The sequence below is a fragment of the Mugil cephalus genome, chromosome 17 (assembly GCF_022458985.1).
Source record: "Mugil cephalus isolate CIBA_MC_2020 chromosome 17, CIBA_Mcephalus_1.1, whole genome shotgun sequence".
Taxonomy (NCBI): domain Eukaryota; kingdom Metazoa; phylum Chordata; class Actinopteri; order Mugiliformes; family Mugilidae; genus Mugil; species Mugil cephalus.
Window position 1 is genome coordinate 11,482,364 of NC_061786.1, and position 23,372 is coordinate 11,505,735.

Here is a 23,372-nt window from a genome sequence, read left to right on the forward strand (position 1 = left end):
TATGATTGAAACTTGTTTATTCATGATTATTAGCATTTCTAGTTTGATATAAAGCACAAATTGAGCAAATTTTGACAATACAAACAAGCTACAGCGTCGCTAATTATCAAGTACCCGTTTGAGGACGTTGGGACTAAATTGCCACGTTCAGGAATTTAAATAAATACTTTTATAATTTGTTACATCCCTGTGTCTACATATTATTATTTTCTTACTTGTTCAAAGATGATGCTTAGTTTTTATATGTCTTGGATTCTACTAATTCTAAATACTTAGAGAAATTAAAAATGCATAGCAAACAAGAGCCTGGGTCTCAGGAGGTTAAGTGGAATATAACAGACTACACATTTAAAATGATGTAGCAATATAAAAAGGTGTTTTAAACAAATAAAACTTTTTTATGTATAATAAACATTTCTTTGCTGTTGCTTGCAGTAGTGGCACATATTTATGTTTAAATCTCGGTGCTTAATTGCAGCATCCATTTCACACTCTCTGTACTCCTCCCCCTCTTATCTGCAGACCTGGACACCAGTGAGGACTTCTCTGCAGAGTTGGATCGCTCCCACGGCTTCTTCAAAGCATCTAGTAATGATTAAGATATAAATTACAGACAATGCACCAACTTGACAGAGCAGACACAGAGCAGATTTCATCTAAAAACCACAGAGTTTTATGGAATAAATGCACTAGCTGTGTTATACAATAAATTGTTGTGCACCTGTTGAGTTCTGCTGACCTGGCCCCCGACCACTAGAGTCGTCCTTCAGGAGAGACAGAAAGTCATTCTGATTAGAACAGTCAGTCACTTGTAGGGTACATTTCTCAAATATGTTAAATTGCTCCTCCCTTTCATCTAAATGTGGTAAAAAAAAAAAAAAAAAAAAAAACATGATGGTGAAGGTCTGATGCCAAATGTAAGGCTTAAAAACGGTAGTCATTGCGGGTCTGTTCTACCATCTGTTAGCTTAGCTGTTCTGGAAACATGAGAAAGTACTGTCAAAATCCCACTAAGAGTCATTAAACAGTGAACACATTGTGGCCCCTTTGCTTAGTTTGTAGAAAAACTGAAATATAGGAACCGTTAAAGAAATTATCCAGTACTTGGCACGTTCCACCTATAAAATGTATTTAATGTTTCCGCTTTTCTCTATCTCCGTGATGAATATTTTACAGGCTGTAATGAGAGTGGTGTAGATCTAACACTTACTTCATCGGGTTTCTCAGAAGCTTTCCGTCTAAGAGAGGAGGGAACGAGGGACAGAAAATATTGGTATCATTCACAAATGAGATGGAATAGCTGAGAGAACAGTTTGTGTAGCTGTTGCACCTGCGAGCTAGTAAGGCATTCATCTCCTGCATCAGTCCCTCCCCGCCACCACCACTGCCACCACTAGACCGGTTGGAGTCACTTTTGCCACTAGACCCAGGTGGGCTGCTCTCATCCTGAAGAATAAATTATAAAATGGGGTTCTCCTTAAAACATACAATCAACCTGGCTTCTGTGAGCTAATGCTAATATATAATCAATCAGCAGATTCAGCCAGGGAGGCTCACCCTATGCACTTTACGTAGCTTGGCTCCAGCCAGCGCTGCAGCCAGTCCTGAGGGTTGGTTTTGGAATCCGGGCGGGCCCCCAGGAGGCCCTCCGCCAGTGGGAAGTGGAGGGGGCATGGGCGGGGGCACTGCCATTGGGGGTGGTGGACCTGGCGGCGGAGGTGGTGCTGGAGGACCAGCCATGGGTGGAACTGCAGCTGGGGGAGGTGCCACAGAAAGCATAGATGGGTGACCTGCAGAGACAGGGGGGCCTGGGAGGGGCAAAATTAGAGCCTGGTCAATGGCCGGGTTGATTTACTTTAAGTTTTACCCCTTGGAAGGTTGTATGAAGTGCTGTCTGAGGAACAGCATCATACACACTCACACTATGTAACCAACGCCCTACTCCTGAATAGCGCAGGACTGTTGGCTACTGAAAATATTTGCACTGCTGTGGTATTCGTGGGAAGCTCTGTAAACTGGCCAATAATGAACACCTGACAAGCTGGTCAAAATACGCAGTTTTCCTGCAGCCAACTTAATTTAATAATATATTAATAATATTTTGTGGAAACTTCAGTTACTGTCTGGCATAAATCAAAATCTTGTGAAACACCTGCTAGACTGGAATAACTTCAGGGAACTGACAGGTCAGGTCGAGAATACACGACGACTGTTTGCCTGTGTTTTTACAATCACTGCCACGTTTGCTGAGGACATTCTGTCACTGACAGAGAAGCATGCGAATAAATTACAATGAACAATGTGCTATTGTGAAAGATGGCTGATTGTCTCACTGCCATAATGATATCTCACAAGGAAACAGAGCTGCGGCTACCGTTAGTGACAATTAGTGAATTAGTGACACCTGTACTTTTCTGACAAAAACTGCTGCACTGAGCTAAGAAAGGAGAATTATGTGTGTGAAGTTGGTAATTAGCTCTACACAGTTTAAATATCTATTAGGACAACAGTTGTTTTCTCTTATGTTTTATTCTTTTGAAGGTTCATCATTTTTTTTTCTGCTGGATGCATTAACCTCCATCTGCAACAGCCAGAGTTGCGGAGGACTACTTTCAGCAACCAAACACAACAACAAGTCTTGCAACAGTCTGTGTTACTTAACGGATTGAGCAACTCAGATGAACTGGTTCCACAGAGGAACTGTGGAAACTTCTCTAAGGTGGAAGTCTGCCAAATACTATGTAAGTACAACAAGGAGAACTGGTTTTGCAGACAAACAGCTTTCTGCACTTTGTAGTCAATAGGTTTATAGATAGTTAAAAACTATTCACTCTAGTGTTATTGAAAGCATTCCCGCATTTTTTTTTTTTTTTTTTGGGCCAGAAATGATTGCACGGTACTGCCCTCACCCTATACAGATTAAGTATGCTCACGCCCCAACAGAGAAGAGGTCTAATCAGACACAAGAGAACGCTGTGGGTAGACTATGGGTGTGGAGGGGCTTTAGGTGCTGATGTGTTGTGTACATTTAACACACATTTTTTTTTGTACTTTTTGACAACCATATGGGTGTGTTGCATTCAATAGATCCCTCCCACACATGTCCTAAACTCACTCATTCATTCACACACAGAACACATGTAAAGATCCCTCTGCTGAGAGACCGGCTCCTCCTCTCCTCCTCATACTTACTGCTGCTGGCCATGTGGGCCGGCTGGGGGACAGGGGAGGGGGTCTTCTTGGGCGAGCCCCCGTCAGATATGGCAGTGTAAGAGGGGGGCGAGGAGGAAGAGGAGGAGGAAGTGGTGGCGGTGTGGGGCTGGGCCTGCTGGTGGTACACCTGGTGCTGCTGCTGCTGTTGCTGCTGTTGCTGCTGCTGAAGCTGCTGTGGGTGGAAGGTAGAGGGGTACTGGGGCTGGTGGCTGGGGGCGGGGCCGGGGGCTGTCTGACCTGTCAGAGGAGGCAGGGGCACGGCCTCGCAGTACTGTGGAGTGTGAGGCAGATGCTGAGAATGAGGGGAGTAGGAATCGTCTGGCTGGCCATTGGAGTGAGGGTGGGGGGGCTGGTGCTGGGGGTACTGCTGGTGAGGGCCCGTCACAGGGCTGGGATCGAAAGGCGGAGGCTTTATTCTAGCGCTTACTGGCGGGAGGGGGTGAGCCACCGGGAGGGCTGGCTGCGGGGGCAAAACCTGCCTCACCGGCATGGCCATCATTATCGGAGGGGACGCGGACTGGGGCAGCTGAGCGTACATTTGATGCATGTGGGAGGCTGACCAGGTGCCATGTTTAGGGGGGAGCATGATGTCTTGATGCTGCTGCTGCTGCTGCTGAAGGAGTAGGTGACGGGCTGCTGTGGGAGGAGACAGAGGGATCTGACGGACCTGTCGGCCCTGGGTGGTCACTCCTGCCTGGACTGGGGAAAAAGCTGAGGCGAGAGAGGTGGAGAGCTGGGAAGAGAGCTGGGCCTTGTCCCTAGCAGCCCCCGCCTCTTTCTCCTGACAGGGAGACATGGAGGCGGAGGAGGGAGGAGAGGAGGAGGAGGCCACGCGGACGTAGGAGGGTGGCAGTGTGCTACACCTGTACTGTCTGTACTCGGGAGGAGTGTCTGGGTGGGTGGGAGGGGTGGAGACTTTATATTGGAGGGTGGAAACGACTGAGAGACAGAGAGAGAGACAGAGAGAGAGGAAGAGGAGATGCAGATGAAGAGGAGGAGGACGAAGGAGGGCAACAAACAAAGGAGAACAGAAAAGAGAATAACGTGAGAAGAATGAAAAGCAACCAACTGATTAACCAAGCCAAGTAAAGATGAGAAAAAATCAGGAGCAATCCAAAAAACTGAAGCCAATAGCAAATAAGAAATAATCAAAATATCATAAAAAGAACAAGCAGCAGAATGCAACATGACTGAGCCATGATCGGAAAGCATGTGGCAATTCCCCCCAACAGTGGCTGGAAGAAAGAGATGGCGGTAGAGCATGTTGCAGGGACAAAGGGGGTGGGGAGGGGGGGTACTGATATCGCCGGTGACACCAGGGACAAAGGGTGATGTTTAAGTCTGTATGTGCATTTAAAGGGCAGACTTGAACATTTACATGTGTGCATGGATACAAAAGCATAAGGGCGTACACACCGGGGAGCAGTGGTAGAGACTAAGGCGGGAAACACTAACACAAACCACACTGGGGAAACCTGTGTACCTTTACGAACCTGCTGTATCAGGGCACGAAATCTCTGTTATTTATTAATCATGACATCACCTGTTTGCCTTCGGGAATCTAAAGTGTGCTTCGCCTGACCTGACAGAGATAACGTGCCTCATTAAAAAAAACAACAAAGCAGAGCAAATATCCATTTTCTTCAGGACCAGGTTGTTTATTGACAGTTATAGTGCGCTTTTTATGTGGACCCTTCGCTCGAAAATGTTTGTGCAGCTAGGAGCCGACAAAATGCAGCCTTGAATGCTTCTTGGTTTCCAGGGTGTGTGTGTGTGTACGAGAAAGAGAAAGAGTGTTGGGGAAAGTGCATGTTTATATAGCTGGGTGTGGGTGTGTTGATTTAAACCTCACCTGATCCTGATGTTCGTCGCTCCCTCTCCTTGTGCGCCTGCATCTGATGTTGCTCCATCATCCTATCAAGTGTGAGGATGTCAGATTTTGTTGTTTAACTCGGCTGGAAGCATGACTGTGTCTTATATGATGGCCAACACATAGTAATACTAAAGGCGGCCATGATTACTGTTTTCTGTTTCTTCGACATTCACATATTCAGTAGGAACCAGGGCCACAGACACAGTAATGAGGTCAGTCAGGGTTTCATGAGGTGTGTAAAAAAATAAAATAAAAAGAGGGAACAACATTATCCTGATGCATTAAAATGCCTTGTTCCACTTCCTGGGGACGTATTTATTTTAAGTTATAATTCTTCTCTTTTTGTGTGTATGCTCTTGTTATAAAGTGTACCTCCTCTGTGCTTCGCTTTCTTCCGAGGACGGCCCATTTTGACGCTGAACGACTGGACCTGAAAAACACAAAGGGAGACGAAACTCAACCTTTTGTACGCAAAAACAGATGAACATGAATTTCCTGCAAGCTTATACATCAGTAACTACTGGAAACTATGCATAACTGCACCACAGCAGAAGAAACAAGGAACATTAGGCATGTATGCACTCACTGGCCACTTTGTTAGGTACACCTGGTCAATTGCTTGTTAACACAAATAGCTAATCAGCCAATCTCATGGCTGCAATTCAATGCATTTAGGCATATAGAGGTGATCAAGACAACTTGCTGAAGTTCAAACTGAGCATCAGAATGGGAAAGAAAGGGGATTTAAGTGACTTTGAATGTGGTATGGTTGTTGGTGCCAGACGGGCTGGTCTGAGTATTTCAGAAACTGCTGATCTACTGGGATTTCACGCACAACCATCTCCAGGGTTTACAGAGAATGGTCCGAAAAAGAGAAAATATCCAGTGAGCGGTAGTTGTGTGGATGAAAATGCCTTGTTGATGTGAGAGGTCAGAGGAGAATGGGCAGACTGGTTGGAAATGATTTAAGGGCAACAGTAACTCAAATAACCAGTCGTAAACAACCAAGGAATGCAGAATAACATCTCTGAACACACAACACGTCGAAACCTTGAAGAAGATGGACTACAGCAGCAGAATTTGGCATAAATAACCTGAAAGCATGGATCCTTCTTGCCTTGAATCAATGGTTCAGGCTGGTGGTGGTGGTGGTGTAATGGTGTGGGGGATATTTTCTTGGCAAACCTTGGGCCCCTTATTACAAACTGAGCATGGTTTAAATGCCACAGCCTACCTGAGTATTATTGCTGACCATGTCCATCCCTTTATGACCACAGTGTACCATCTTCTGACGGCTACTTCCAGCAGGACAATGCACCACGTCACAAAGCTCATATCATCTCAAACTGGTTTCTTGAACTTGACAGTGAATTCACTGTACTCCAATGGCCTCCACAGTCATCAGATCTCAATCCAATAGAGCACATTTGGGATGTGGTGGAACGGGAGATTATCATCGTAGATGTGCAGCCGACAAATCTGCAGCAGCTGCAACTGCGGATATATATGAACCAAAATCCCTGAGGAATGTTTCCAACACCTTGTTGAAAGTATGTCATGAGGAATTGAGGCAGTTCTGAAGGCAGAAGGAAGTCCAACCTTTTACTAGCAAGGTGTACCTAATAAAGTGGTCGGTGAGTGTATATATCACTGATATATATAAAATGCTGAGACCTAACAATGACAATATTCTAATATAAACAGTCTCAGCAGAGAGTGCAAGTAGGGGAGTTGAACAGGCATCATGGGAAGACCCGTGACTTTGCCCTCGAGGGCCTTCAAGCTGTTTAATCATTTATCCTGTTCACTACGTCAACTGTGTTTAATGAAATTACCTCAGCATACACTACATGTTGGCAGCTGGTGTTGAATTGTTGGAAAATCAACATGATGATCTCAGTTGAGCACTTTGGTGTTGACCAACAAGAGATAGTCACCCCACCACCACCACCACCACCACCACCCCTCTGAGTCACAACCTCATTCTGGAGCAGCTATTAACAGGGAGCGCCAGGCCGAGCACTTATCACATATCACCAGAATACCAGTCATTACACTCCAACGCCCACCGTGTCATCAAGAACACCCACGGGTGATATTTCCGTTCGCTGTGTCTGGGGCATGGGGGCGACGGGCGGGGGCCGGTGGGGGCAGTCAACAGGAGGCAGAGACACAGTTTAAGGAGCTCAGGGCTGGATCACAGCGAGGACGAAAATGATTGCCCTGATTCCAACGTCATGTGATTTAGTCAAAACTGTTTGTCCTCCTTTTTTTCCTTTTTTAAACTATATTCATCACTTACCAACTTCAATTCAATTCAAACAACTTTATTTATCCCAAATAGGGCGATTCAGTTTGCCTTTATATCACGGCACCTGTCAAAAAGTTAAAAAATACAACACTTAAAGACTAATAAGCATGAAATACCCGTTCTTCCTAATAAGAGACTCCAGCATAATCAGGCTGTAAAACACTTAAAGCAAATAATAAAAATGACTTACTTGACCTTTGCACCAAACCCTCAACCTGCATGTGGTGATTCATCAGGTAAGTGAATAACCATCTTATATCCAGAAATAGCCGATGACTTCAGTTAACTCTGACCTAGTTGGTGTTTTTCGTGTTTTTGTTGCGTCACAGAATAAAGAGGGAACGCCTTGAAAATGTCTTGATTCTCTTGATCCCCGACGCTCCACTGAACTCTGCTCGTTAGCTCATGCTAATTATCTGCGCCACCGGCAAAGATGCACATCTAATTGAGCAAACATGCGGAGGCTTAAAAGGACAGAAACACGATCTCTGCCTCAGCGAGAAATACTAACAAAGCGCTCGCTTTGATCGGGCCTAATTCTGCAGCGCTGATAATGAGGTTTCAGATCGGATGGTTGATGGGAGACAGAGGCGTCGTTGCACCGACCGAGATGTTTGTTGCAGAAGTATCAGTCTCTAAGATAATGTTATGTGAAGTATGCACTTGTTTTATGAGACTTCAGGGATCTTTACCACAATTCAATTAACACAACATTAACACTTCACAACTTATCTGAAGATGTTAAAGAGGTAGATGTAAAAGAGACGTTTATCACCCCGTGTTGTGCTGTGACGCGTGTGTACCCGTGTGTGTGTGTGTGTGTTTCCACGGCTGAGATGATTCGTGGTATACGGCGCCGGCTGTTGCCACGGTGAAGGTCAGGGAAGAGCAGGAAGCCCAGGGGATGAGAGGGCATGATCGGACTTGCAAGCATGTCACCAGAGCTTAAGAGACAAGAGCGCATGTGTGAGTTTGGAGGTTTGTCTTAATGTGTGTGAGAGAGAGAGAGAAAAAACAAAAAATCAACTATCACTTCCTCGTGATGATTTTGTCATCCTCTGTCATCCTCCAACAATCACGAGGGTAAATGATTAAAAGATGATGAATCACTGATAACAGACACTTCAGAAGCAGCCGCAGGGAGGCAAAAACGCACAAATGGACACAGTTATTCTGACACAAAAAAACGAGATGGTTTGTTTTTTTACAAAAACCATACCCGTCACTTCAGTTCCTCAGCAACCGAAGCCACCATCAGTCCATATATAATCATATAATAATCACATAATCTCGTGCTCAGGGTGAATGTGTTTATTAAAAGTATTTTATGGTTATTCTTCCCCTTTCTTGACATGTACAGCAAATCAGCGCTGGCAGCCTTGCTTCTTTATCTGGCTCAGTGTTTGTGCTGTACTGTCGAGATCACATAGACACTGTGTGACAAATATTGAGCTATGCAAGCAACCTGTGACTTTGCAAACGTAATAATAAAGTTAATTTTTCACATACTGGAATCTGTGAATGCAATGAAGTTATTACGGGTTCAGGAACAAGACCACGCCTCAAGTCATTTTATGTCCCGCACTTACTTACAACGGTCTACCCTCTCTGTATTTGTCACAGTTCCACATCCCTATTAGTCTTTGCTTCCTCTTCCCTCTTTCATTTCAGGAACCGGTGTGGTGGGATAAACAAACAAAGCTTCCTCAGACATGTCCCCATCCTGAGTCTCGCTCTCTGCTCGCTCCCTGATATCAGACTTGTAGACATGTTTACCGAGTCGCCACACGTGTGAAAACCATCTTCCATGTCCGCATGTGACCTCTCTCTCTCTCTCTCTCTCTCTCTCTCTCTCCATATATTTTAGATCTGGTTCTGTGCCACCCAATCTTGGATCAATTAAGGTGTGGACTTTGATACTGAATAGACGTGTCTGATTGCTGGGAATAAATTCCAGTGAGAAACAACCTGTCTTCACTCAGAGGCTGTTTTTTCGGCCTATGAATTCAGCAAAACCACGGTGGCTTTTTTGGAAGGAACACTTGGTCCCATGTCCGTATTTTCATCCAGGGAGAGGAAGTAAAGAAAGTGGAGAACGTCTGTCAAAACTGAAAGCAGTTATACACAAAAATGAAAGCCCTCCTGATTTGTAGCATGGATGGACGACTTTAAGACATGTTGTGCACAGAGACGACTGCCGCAAGCACAGTTATAGTTTGGAGGCTTAACTCGGCAGTTCACAAGGTCAATCTGGGTGCCTGTGACTCATTAGCAATGCACACATTTTAGGGACACACTGGGTAAATCTGCAAGCCTCAGAAAGTTACTGAAACTATTTAACAAATCTCAAAGTTAAACACTGCTTATTAAATAAAAGGCACGAAAGCTTAAAGCTCAAGATTAATCTTTAACAACTAATTGCATTAAATAATCATATTGTGTACTTTTTAAAGTATTTTCAGTGTCAAAGGTACCATTTAAAAGGTAAATAATTGACAGGAAATAAGGTGGAGAAGTAAAAACAAAAAAAAAGAGAAAAGAATCAGTTTAGAAAAGTAGCAGTTCTTTCTTCTTCTGTGAGGAACACAATTACCTACACACAATTACCAATCGATGCAAATGTGAGGAAGTAACTAATGTTAAACTTCCCTCCATCTAAACGATCAGCCCGTTGCCATGGAATGCATGCATGACTGGTGGGCCTGTTTCCATGCAGCACTTACTGAGGGTGATGATGGTTGAGGAAACTCGTCTAAGTGTTCCAGGTGAAACCTCTGGAGTCAGCATGACGGGAAACGGCCTCCTATCGATCAGTCGTATACCATACTACCATGCTAGAGTATCAACGCAGCTTCTCTCAACAACACGTGGTATAAGGTGGTTAAGTAAGGAAGGAAGCGTTGGATGATGAGACCCAAGATCCGATGCACAAACACACCCAAAAAAAGGAGAGCTGCCATGTGAGCATGATGGGTACGACATTAAGACTCCGTACGAGATATTTTAGCCACCAATAGGAGGATGGGATGGGATGACACCGCAGTTAAACACAGATATTTTCTCTCAGTATCTTATGTGCGCGCACACACACACACACACACACACACAACTTAAAAGTAGCTTGTAACCCGAGATGGTCAGAAGCTATTTAGTAAACCAAGAGCCGGTTTCATTTTAGCTTCAAACACACTTCAAGAGAAATATTCAGCGTTCATGTATCAAATCCACTAATTTAACCACATACTGAATCATGCAGATTTCTTTTTTTTGTTTTGTTTTTATAATATTTACTTTTTCACTAAAAATTTACCCTTACAGTAAAATTACTAAATAATAATAATAAAAAATCTTCAAATGAAGGACACATTACAGCGAACAATGAAACATCCATCCATTGTCATTGTTACTGTTTGGTGTTGAGATTTTAGCTGCAGTACATGTTTTTAACCAGCAGGGTGTAGTAGAGTTTAGTTACAGTGTTGCCAAATGTGGGAACGCTGTATAATCACATTATTTAGATTTTACTTTATTTTATTTTAAACGCATTTATGATACACTTGCTTATGTTGTCCTTGCGCAACCTTTTTTTAACACATTATGATGAAGAAGAGCTCAATGAGATCATTGTGATTGATGCTGTTACCAAACAATCTTTAGAGAGAGAGAGAGAAAAAAAAGATTTAAATTGATCACAGATGACAACTGACTGTAATTTGACCTGAAATCCATGTGAAAATCCACTGAAAAACATCAGCAGGCCTTCTTGAATATTCTTGAATATTGAGGAAGTGCCTGAAAATAACGAAGTCAGACACAAGCCGGGATATCAATGCTGGAATTCCTAAGCGGACGGGTGTCATGGTGTCCAAAAAGTGGGCATTAAAATAACAATAAATAATTACCTCCGCTGTCAGGTGAGCTGAGGACGTTGAGGGCGAACAGCATGGCGTTGGAGAAGGTGGTGGCCTCCTCCTTACTGGCAAAGTTCAGCCCATAGACCTGCCGAGCGTCACGCCACTGATGGAAGGTCGGGGTGGCCTGATTGTACTTCAGGCCCTTCACTATGGAGTAGTTGATCACCACCTAAAGTGGAGGAAGAAGCATTAAATTAAATTAATTTAAAGCTGCATTCTCAACTTGTTTAACTAGAAAGAGGAATGTTTCATTTGTCCAAGGTTTAATTTTTACCATACTATGGTTCTACGGCGCCAGTGTTTCATTAGACACTCACAGTCAGAGGTGGCTGTCAATAATATTACAAGCGCAGTGAGGAAATTATCCACGCTTACAACAGCGAAGAACCACTTAGAGGCAAATTTATGCGCACAATTTGTTTGAGATATCAGGCTTCTTTATCTTGTGGATCTTCGTGCACAGTCAGACTCTCATGTTACTTAAACAGACACTACAGGCTGAAGGTTTGGAAGCAACTTCAAGTTTCTGTTCACAATGCCTTTCTTAAAAACCAGCATGACTTATATGTATTTTGGGATGTATGATAAGACTTTGCTTTTATTGACATTTACCATTTTCCTCAGTTTACCTTTAGGTGTACATGGCATTGTAACCACACAGTTGATCTCTTTTGTAATAGTAGTAGTAGAGAATGAAATCCTTAATTTCTCATTTTGTACCAATTTTTTAACCATTGTCAGTCATTCAGTTTGTAAGGTGCACAAATTTGACCATTTGTGTACATATTATATATACAAATATCTTAAGATTTTATTCTTTTTGAGATACAGCGCCTTTGAACAGATGGCCACAGCTCCAAAATATACATCATACAGCTTCAGTATTTATGTATGTATGAATCTGTGCAATCGTGTGAACATTTTAACAACGATATGACAAAATACTCAGTTTGCAGTGCACACTATTAGTATAGATTAAAAATGAATGCTATTTAATCGTGATTAATCATATTTCTGAGAGTGGAAGTCAAGGGTTAATGTTACCAGACCACTGTTGAATAAATGTCAGCAAAAGAAAAGGAGGGCTTCAGTCTCTCTTTGGTTTTGAGATTTTTTTTTTTGAGAGTCTGCATACAAACATCCCTCATATATGTCATGTTATTGTTAAGGCCAGAGGAGGTTACGTTGATAATTATAGTAAAACTGTCTTCTGATAAGTTACTATTTATGTAATATACATAATAATCGTTTATTTTGATGCAAAATAAGCGACCAACCAATGAAAGTATGATCCTTTGGCTATAGTAGTATATAGATAAGTACAGTACATGGAAAGTAACTGTATAGATTTATCCTTTATACGGTGTATTTTTGAGACTAGGTTGATGTACACTCACTTATTTGTTGAATTACTATATTTAGTCTGTTATGTGTTTTCTGTTTGAGTTACACAGCTCAACTTTTGCTGAATTTGTTGTGTGGACCCCTGGTAGGCTAGCGACCACTTGGTGGAAGCTAATGAGGATCCTAATAAAGAATAAAGAACAAATATGTAAATATGTAAAAAAAGTGACTGACTGACTGACTGTTTACTTCCCGTGCGTCTCTCACCTGCTGGTCCTGCAGCTTGACGCCCACCACTCTGAAGGTGTTGTTGGCAGTGTTGTGGTAGATGTTGATGCGGCTGAAGCCCTGCTGCCCCGGCTTGATGGGCACCCACTTCTTACTGGCGTCGTCGTAGACCATGACAGAGGCCCGCGCCTGGCAGATACTCTGTTCACTGGTGGAAGAGACAAGAAGTCCACATAAGTGTCATGATAATGTTTTCGTCCACTCTGGGTGGGGGGCTATACGGACCATTTGACAGTTTTATTGTGTGGGTAGTTTCTTTTTTGGGGACAATGGAAATCTATTGGTAATTATTTATGGACAAAGATATAAACCCCTTTTTTTGTTGTTTTTGTTTCAGCTTATGAAAAATGATTATGAGGGGAGCCTCGACTGTGATGAGAACTGAAATCTAATGGAACAGAAAATCACTGGAAAGTGGGCAGGAATTCGGTTGCTTAAAGGCAAGAGAATATTAAATTATAGAGATGCTTGGCTACACTCTTTACTCTGGCAGTGTTGAGTTATGTAATCATGATGGTGTGCAATAAAATAAAACCAATAGAACAGAGTTACTGTGTAATTTTCTGGTGAGCTGAGGGGTCGCTAGGGAGCCACACCTTTTTCTCCAGTTACGGCTACAAGTTCCCACTTCAGGAGTAACACGCTGCCACTGCAGGAATCTGACAACTCGCATGTACCGAGTTGCCATTTTTAAAAAATCTATAAACAAGACCTCAAAATAAAACTCAGCCCTGGAAAATTCCCCTTTCCCTTTGTGGTCTTTTTCTGCGGTGTGTCAAGAAACGTTCAGAGGCATCAGCGTGGGAGGGGGGTGCGCGATGTGGCGGGTAATGATACGCTGCGTTAAAAACTCAGGCGTTTCATCAGCGAGCATGAACGTCGCCAGCTGGAGGCCCGTTTGGTAAAAAGCTAATGAAAAGTCGAACAGCTACCGGGGAGCATTAAATGACCGTGTTCACGGCCGCAGAGCTGCAAAAGGAGCAGTTTGTGGAAGTTTCTAAAAGTTCAGCCGTATGTTTTACGCGTGACTACTGTTAAATGTGTTGGGACTGCCTGCATGAGAAAAAAAGAAGTGGAGAAGAAGAGCTGCGGACACGGAGAGGTGAGGGGATGTTGGTGAACCCGTGAAGCGACTAAACGCCTCTCTGATTTTCACTTTCAACACCTCAGAAACACTGACAGACACACTAACAGTAGCGGCCTGAAGGTGTAAAGTAAACCGGCTGACGTCGGACTTCTTCGCAATATTTAATGAAAGAGCAGGGCAGGGCAGCAGCATTCAGTTTCACAGAGTTAACAGCAACAGACAATTGTTAAAGACGAACGCTGATTACGTCCTGCTTTACCAATTTATTGTTTAGTCACATGAAAAGTCAAAAACCCATAAAAACCTGGAGGGGGGCTTTTTTCATTCCTGTCAATACTAGAAGAATGGCGTCCATTCTGTTTTTGCCACGAAATACATCTTTTTTTTTTGAGTCAGAACAATTTCCTTTTGTTATTGTTGTCCCACACCAGGGACGTGACATTGACTCCCATCCAAAAGGGATCACACATCCGACAGGAATGGAAGGAAGAAAAAAACGAAACCTTTTTTTTTTTAATGGTAACTAACAATCGATTCAATGCATACTGTTGCAGCTTTAAAGGTTACACATTCATGGTTCCCCTTTTATAATGAATCAATTGTACAATAAGAAGAAATAACGGTGAAACGGTGAAACATTATATACCATACAAATTGCAGATAACTAACGGGTTATGTCTGTCATAACAGCTGACAACACCCCGAAGACTTCGGCGACCCTGAAATGCCAACGTGTGGCTCCCTACTCTGACAACCTTTCGCTCAATGAGCCGCTCCGCAGGCGGAAGACAGCGTGATACCTGAGAGACCCCCCCCCACCCGGACCTCACTAACACATGGTTCAGCTTCCCCTTTCTTTCCTGCCATCATCTGCTCTCCTTTTCCCCTCGCGGCCGTCTGAACGGCCTCAAATAACTCTGGCTATTTGATGAGACGGAGGGAGCTCCTACTGGCTTCAGTCAAAGGCTGCATTTCCATTTTATTCTTCCACGTCGGAGAAGATTTAGGAGGTGATGCAGACTGGTAATGATGTTGCACGGTATGGAATAAGTAATCTCAAAGAACAAGAATCAGTTTGAGACACAGCAGCTGCAGACAGATGATTGTCCCTGTGCTAAAATATTAGAAGGAAACCGAACTCCTCGTCCCTCTTAAGGGAGAAGCTTTAAAAGCTCGCTTGACAGATGGATTTTAGCAACAACTCCCACGCCTACAACCAAAACGGCCTCTGTCAGGCATCCATCACTCTCCTCACCATGTGGCAAGCCTGGATGTTGCAAGATGGTAAAAGTAAGACAATAGCGAGTCTATATGTGGATGCTGATGGTAGGAGAATGGTTACACCATCTATCTAGGGAACAGACAGGAACTTCAGACTCAAACAGGAAATCCATTCAAGGAGACGTGAATAAGAAGTTCCACGAAGATAACAAGCAACACACCACTCCATACGAAATCTAAAATTGATACAAATGTATCATTTTCACAGGTAAATAACAACGCTTACAGTTTGAAGCTCTCGTGAGTTTGAGAAGCTTCTATTCGAAATGCAAAACAACATGTTGTGTTTCCTGTGTTTCTAAACTTGCGAAATAAAGTCTCTAATGACAGCACAGACACTTCTCTCCACTTTAGAGACCTGACAGACCACCGGAGTCTCACTGGGAAAAAGGAAGGGAGGGAACAAGAGGAGGGAGGTGGCTGCATCTCTCTGATGGATCTTCTTACGAAAACAGGCCCTATTTCTGGAGCAGTTTGGGCCAGAGGGATGGAGAGCCTGATGGCAACGGTTTCAGCTGCCAAAGAAGTCCGACATAAAGGCCCTTTACATTGAGTATGTTGCTCAATCAGCACATCACGAGACATCGAGCGGGGGAAAAAAAGAGGAACAGGGAGACGACCGGGGTTAGAGAGCGTTATTCAAGACTCCTCATCGTATGCTAAATGCTGCTGCGTCTGATCTAGTGTCTGAGGGAGATGATCACATGAAAAAGAGGAGACAAGGCACAATAGAGCACATGACAGCTGCTGCAAATCACAGCTGCTCCTACCAAGTGAAAACATAAATAAAAAAATAAATCTACTCGATGGGGTAGAAAAAGACTAGTGAGTGGAGAGATGACACAGAGGAGGGGAAAGAACATGGAGTGACTGTGTGCGATGAACGGAGAGCGGGGATAAGCTGAAAAAGGTCAGCTACTGCTGAAAATCACAATCAGTGACATTAAAGTAACACGATGAATCAAACTGATGTTCAGAGCCCAGCAAAGAAAACTGAAGGTCAAACTGAAGCTATACTTTGCTATAATTAATTTATAAAATAAATATGTATTTACATTGTAGCATATATATTAAAATGTGTTATTTTAGGACACATCAAACAGCAACAACATTAAAACGTTGACCATCTTTACGTTTAGACCTGGCATTCATGTGAATGACCAGACCAGATACCCCCACTGCATAGCAATGACACTCCTCGATGGAAGCAGCCATCCCCAGCAGGATGCAGCCTGACACAGACACACACACATAAACGCTTTAGGAACAACCCAAAATAAAACATGAAGAACAGCACAAGGTGGCCTCCAAATTCACTAGATCACAGACTAATCAAGTATCTATGGGATGATCCACAGAGGTTCCCCCCCTCCCCTCAAACCACAGGACCCAAAAACCCCATTATGCCCGACCTGTGCATATTACTCAGTATTTAGTCAGTGAGAAGTCTACTGCCACATTTCATCTTGAATCAGAGTTTTAGATGACAATCTATCCAGAGTTACAATAGATTATGACGACTAGGGTACACTTATAGAGGCTATTATCTCAAACGTAGCCTTATATGCATAATGCTTTACAGATGTCACACTTGATAATAAATGTTCAAAATGCAATAGGAAAGCAGGCACATTTCTGCACAATATATGGGATTTTACCCTCATTAAGGTTAAACTTGCAGGTCAATGCATTACGGTTGTAGCAGTCAGGCTTACTTTGAGTGGAAGAGCCCTAAATTTACTCCGGTCTGCTTCTTTTTTTTTGGTGAAGTTAATAATGAATCGCCAAGATAAATAGAGGAATTTGATCTGAATCTGGCATAGTTTCCTGACCTACATGTTAATAGAATCTATGACAACACTGGTGTTACTTTTCACATATGAAATGTAGTTTTGTGTGATGTTAAAATACAAACATGTGAGCTGAAATACAGGAGATATTTCAGCTATAAGTGACCCCTGTCACATACATCAGACCGAACGTTGTTATGGATGTTGCAAGCAGGAAGCATATATACTGTATATACATCTAGGTCCATATATGTATGGTCACTCCCGCCCTCTCAATGCTTAAACGTGCTGGTATTTACTTTCCCTCCAGTGTACTCTACAGTCTACATCTTGAAAAATGCATAAGCAGCTTCCCACCACCAGCTCATGAATAAAAAAAGAATTACTGCATGTGTCCCATACACTGACAGGCTAATGAGACAAGCACATTTTTAAACGCTAAGTTAGTTACTTCAGTATGTTTATGCACGGTGCAGAGAAAACTTCTTCTTAATTTAAAGTCTGCTCCTGGAAAAAGAATCAACGGCACTCGACTTGCTCGGCAGATCCCATCTCAGCATTTCACCTTGTTTTTGCTGGAACGAGCGGATTTCTCGGCGGAGGCAGAATAACATTCACCTCAAAAGGAAGCCAAAGAGGGGCGAGAAGGAAAAGGAAAAGAAGGAGAGGAGAAGGAATGAGTGGAGACAAAAAAAAAACGAGAGCGGAGAGGATATGAAGGCTTCTGCCACACAGAGCGCCTCCTCGTGTCAAATAAGCCGGGCGGCGAAAAAGGAGGCCGCATTCCCAGGGTTTTAAACCGAGAGGAGCACTTCCCTGCACACATGGTTAGACATATGTCCCCCGCCCTCCTTCAAACAAATCCTATACATGCACTAATTTCTCTGCCAGATCCATCCATTAGCAGAAATATCAGTGCTGCAAGAAACGATGCGTGTGTCCAGAAAATATCGAGTGTATACATAATGGCAGTAGTTTCAGGTTTCGGTGGAGGTTCGGCAGCTTCATAATTAAATCACTGGATTTATTCAGGCTTGGAGAGTATTTCCTTGGCAAGAAAGGGAGTGGGCTGGGTCGGTGGGATGCATGAGGCGCCCTCTCTGGGCAGCACCCAGGGGTAGGGCTTCTGTTATCATGGCAATTAGCTTTTGTTGCTGGGGTAATTGTTTCATCCTGCTGGTTCACAGTGGAAGGCACCCGAACAGACCCGAACAAACGATGAGTCATTCAGCAGATCCACGCACGGCTGCCTCACGACAGCGGTTCAGATTTGTTAGCCCTTTGTTTTCTGGGATGGAAACTGAACTGATGTTCAAAACACAAACAAGCATGACACCGAAAGAGCTATTCAAAGTGAACCTCAAATACAAACACGGTGTAGCCCTGTATTTAATGCACAAAAAAGCTATGATAATTATACGTCTATTTTTGGAGGATTTAGCTAAACAATAGGACATTTATGCGTCTCCGCTCAAACGTAATTAAACACTTCTCTGAAGACGGATGGTCGACCTAATAAACTACATACTGTGGGCATGCATGGCTTTGTTTACTGTGGAAAGATGACGGGCAATGAGGGAACAGACTATGAGAAACAGGCAACAAATGTCTCAAACTGGGCAGATTCATGGCCAGCAACTTTAAGGTGGTGTGCCATGTCATTGTTCTCTATTCTCTGCAGACATAACCCATTAATAGGAGGATAATTCAACTGTTTCATTTACAAACTAAATGGAAAAAATGCAAAGAAGCCAGGATCTAATTCAACTAGGCAGGAAAATATAAAAATCTTCCCGTGACATTAACCAAAACGTGAAAATTTTCAGTTTCAAAGATTCGGATGCATCATCTGAATAAAAATCTATAGACAGAAGGAGATCCAGGAGGGCCAGGTAGGGCAACAACTCTCCTGGGCCCCAGTTTATCCTGACAAAGTAAATCTAAATTATTCATTTTGCTCCTGTTTGCCACACCTCAGAGTCGTTGCATCACAAGACTTAATTCACTTCAAGCTAATTAACTGTCTTGGAAAAAAAAATCATAACCTGCCATAGGAAGAAAGCTAAGAGAGGCAAAACCACCCGGAGAGGCTTCCTGTGCAGCAGTAGTGATAATTGCGCAGTTTTATTCATCCCCGTTCGGCGCTCCAGCTAATTGAGACGTACAGTCTGAGTCGGGGAGGACTTCAAATCCAGGAGACGTTTGGTGAATAAACAGTGGCGTCCTCAGGGGGACCGCGTTCATTACGGCAGAGGAAAATTTCGCTAAACGCCAACAGTTCAGACAGTAAAATAAAAAAAAATCAGCCTAGTTTTTTAAATCTAATTTGACTTAACCCTGGACATAAGAGGAGATGTAACTAGATAAGTGCTGCAAACTACTGTGAAATTCAAAGCGCAAACAGAAACTCAAAAGTGCTGCTTTAGATTTTAATGTTACTTGTTGGGACTGAGGCAGTCCGCCCTGTGTTGTGATGTGCTGCCACTCTTTTCCCCAAACAGGAACAGAAATACATAATTACAAACCCACACACATATATTATAATACCAGCAGTGTACATACACCCAAAATAACCGAAGCAGATATTCTAAGTGAAAAGCCAGTATGAGGCAACAGAAACACACACACACACACACACACACACACACACACATACACACACACACACACACACAGGTCGGTTATAACGTATGGATCCAGTTAACTCTCTGCTATTATTATGCTCATCATGAGGATTATAGGTTACAGGGTTCACTGAACATTTTGGGGCAAGGCAAAGCCACCGCCTTCGTATGGTATGGGTGGGGGTGTGTACACGTACAGTACGGCTGGGTGGGAGCAGGGGTCCAGCTGACAGAAGGAAGAGGTCTGTCTGACTGGCTGGATTAGAGACAGAGCCAGGCAGGCAGATCATTACCTCACTGCAGCCTTAAATCTAAATTAACCAGGACTTAACTCTCGTACAAGACCTCTAATCTGCTCCGTGGGGGAAAGTAGTACTGTTCACAGACACAAGTTGGCAGGGACGCCCTGGGAACTAAAAACAGCACAAGCCAACTTCATTGCTAAGACACAGTGTGACGCCTTGTCATTTGTAACTGAACATACGAAGCACAGTAGGCTTGTTTAAAAAGATGTGTCATAGATCCCAGTACAGATGGGGTTATAGTAACATAACTGCATGCACTGTATATATAATATAATACAGGCATTAAAAGTAATGGGGTCACATAGAGTACAGTTATAGATTTATTATTAAACTCAGTTAGCTATCTTCAGGCTACCAAGGACTTTAATAATTTATAAAGCTACAACATGAAACATTTGTCTTGCCCTCCTGACTACCAGAGATGCCGCTCATAGAACCTTGGTTACATTAGTAACTTTTTTGTAATTGGGGCCACCATGCTCCTAGTTGCTGTCTCATGCTCCTTCACTATTACTACAATTGCTCCTTCAGCTCCATCAAGCTCTAGCAAACAATCACTGCTGGTCGATATAAAACACATTTCTACCAACGAGCCAGTGATTTAAAACTCTGGCGTATTGTGAGATGGAGGGGCAGTGCAGCTTTAACATTTATTCGACTCTACTGCACAATTGCCTTGATAGACAGGTATATTATTGTTGCTTCCAGCAAACATCCCTAGAAGGAGATGGCAAGCACAAAGAGCACAAAGTCTCTGTGCGCAGTAAGCACAACGGATTACATGACTGACTGCAGCTGTCCGCTGCAACATGTCCAACATGTCCACTGAGTGAAATGTACAGTAAATATCGCCGTCTGAACCAAAGGTGGATATATCACTCAGCAATTTACACCACACCTCATAGACAGTATTTCTAGTGTGGTAGCTTGACTTTCTGTGAAGAGCATCACAACTGAAAGGACATGCCTTCACATTCACAATTAGGACCAGAATAATAGCATTTTAAAAAATGTTGGGACTCCCTTCCACTAATGCATCCCAGTCCATCTAACAACTAAGACTAACAGCAGATTCACTTAATCTACAGGCTACTGCGCCACCAGCATCTTAACATCCATGCCATCACGTTGTCCAGATTGTGCCCACTTTATTACACTACAGTTTATCTAACCCCTGCCCCGCTGATATATAGTGTAGCGTAATACGGCAGAATGGAGCAATATTAAGCCCCAAATGGGAGAGAGAGAGAAAGAAAGAGAGAGATAGAGCAGAGCACTGCGGCCTTAATGGCATTAATGCAAACCGCATTAACGTGCTTATGTTCTTAGCTAAATGTCCCAGTTGTTGTCCAAAAAGCTTGGTCCCATGCCATCATGTATCAGAGTGGAGTGCCATTACTTTTAATTCACACACAATGTATTGACCACATAACCTACATCCTGCATTTCATTGACTGCGTACGCATACGCAGCACTTTAATTCAGTGTTGTGACACATGACATCTATCTACAGTCGTACTAAATGCTGGCAATTTCCGACTATTTATATTAGCATGGCTTCTGCACATTGAAAAACTGTTTCCCAGCACAATGTTTTATTTTTGAGTTTTATGATGATTTACAGCTACCATTAAATAAGACTTAATGCTACAGTTGGATTTAAACAGCCAGGCAGGTGGTATATTGTAACATTTAATTGTCCTTTATTTTTAAAACAACAACCTCTCCTCTTCCCCTCTTCCTCTCCCTCATGATAAGAAGACAGCCAACAGAGATGTTTGATCCTTCAGTTCTCATCTGGGACAGCAGCAGCCACTAAACCTCCCTCTCCGTCTCCTCCCTCTAACTTCCATCCTCCCAGCAGAAAACTGAGAGGAGGAGAGGAGAAGGGCACTGGCCTGAAAGGCTGCCGTTTTAGCCAGAAGCCATGCCGTCCCTAATACATGTGCGAATTAAACATGTATGGAGCCCTCACAGAGCCCTGCTATTCAGGGATGCTCTATGTGAAGCTGCAGAGTGTTCAGAATAAAGAAGATGCTCGGTGTAGTGCTACAAAGCGGGCTGAATCTCTCTGGCAGCATCTCTGGCTTTGATTGAAAAGCCACGGCAACCAGGCAAAAAAAAAAGAAAAAAAAAGGAGGATCATCAAAAAAAGATCAGAGTCAAAACTTCTGACACTTTCCTTTGAGGCGAAAGATAATTAGAAATTGCTGCAGTTTTGTTGTAGAATCAAACGATCCGTGCGCACAATAACTAATCCGAAATAACCTCAATTCTGTCTGTTGGGGCAAGATTAAGATTACAGATTAGTATTTTAGCTCTGATTAAAAATACAGCAGGAGGAAGATTTGTCAGACCGTGCTGTGTGAATATCACCGCACTTTATTTTAACCGAATAATCGAACCTAGCACACTTTCTAAATAAAGGAAAATTCCCATTCCCATTTCAGTTCATCCAAAAATGCAGTTCGCTCTTCACTGACATGCACTGGGAGTACAGGTGATTACATGCTTGCTCACACACCTTCAGACAAAGTGTCAGTACGAACCTGGCAGCGATGTGGCTGTAAAACAATCCTGAGTCACTGACACTCTGAGGGAGGCAGTAGCGCAGCACTTGGAGGCGATGTATGTCCATTTTGGTGAACAGGAAAACAGCAACGGCTACAGCGGCGGGTCTATGACAAAAACTCCCTCTTGTGCTGCTCCATTCTCTTAAACCTATAACTCATTAAAAGCAATTTAATCCTCCGGTTGAAAAGCCTGCGACGTAAATGGTAAACGAAAGCGACGGCTCCATAAATCACTACAAACATCCACTTAATAATGCAAAAAGATTTAAAAACGTCCCACTGATAGGAATTTTCAAAGTGCTGCATTCACAATGGGGCCGATGACCCATCCATCCAGCAACAAAGAGGTGACTGACAGACGGATTCGCAGAGATGAAGTCATTGACCGGCCAGTTGTCTGACCGCATAATAGATGAGCATGTGTTCGTGTGCCATTGAACCTCTGCGCTATTGTCATACTGTTAACCCAAGGGAGATTACCTCATATCTGCCAGCCCCTCCATCCCCTCCTTCCCAATCCACACAGTCTAGGGAGGGTGTCAGTCTTGAGGGAGGGGGTTGTTGGGGTGGCTGCTGTTATCTCCTCACCCCTCCTCTCCACTTTAGCCTGCTGTTGCCATAGCCACCCAGTATTAAGCCTGAATTAACAACCAGCGGCCCACACTGTGGTGAGCTACTATTGATTGGGATGTCCTCTACCTCAGAGGACAGATGTAGCGGGTGAAAATACACCAAAGTGTACATAAAACTCGTTAGGGAGGAGGAGGTG

General features: G+C 43.3%; 1 protein-coding gene across 4 annotated transcripts in view; it reads right to left on the minus strand.

Moving 5' to 3' along the window:
• Window positions 1–23,372, minus strand: part of evla (Enah/Vasp-like a) — a 34,781-nt gene that overhangs the window by 2,101 nt on the left and 9,308 nt on the right. For 2 of the 4 annotated variants that reach the window (XM_047610603.1, XM_047610602.1), the window contains exons 2-11: window positions 12,923–13,091; window positions 11,300–11,480; window positions 5,459–5,516; window positions 5,066–5,127; window positions 3,193–4,152; window positions 1,558–1,808; window positions 1,331–1,446; window positions 1,211–1,238; window positions 722–764; window positions 525–585 (exon numbers count right to left, since the gene is read on the minus strand). In XM_047610603.1, coding sequence (XP_047466559.1) covers window positions 525–585; window positions 722–764; window positions 1,211–1,238; window positions 1,331–1,446; window positions 1,558–1,808; window positions 3,193–4,152; window positions 5,066–5,127; window positions 5,459–5,516; window positions 11,300–11,480; window positions 12,923–13,091 — 1,929 coding nt within the window. Of the gene's footprint in view, window positions 1–524; window positions 586–721; window positions 765–1,210; window positions 1,239–1,330; window positions 1,447–1,557; window positions 1,809–3,192; window positions 4,153–5,065; window positions 5,128–5,458; window positions 5,517–11,299; window positions 11,481–12,922; window positions 13,092–22,579; window positions 23,098–23,372 lie in introns of those variants that run through there. The other 2 variants (XM_047610601.1, XM_047610600.1) reach the window with 2 other exon arrangements.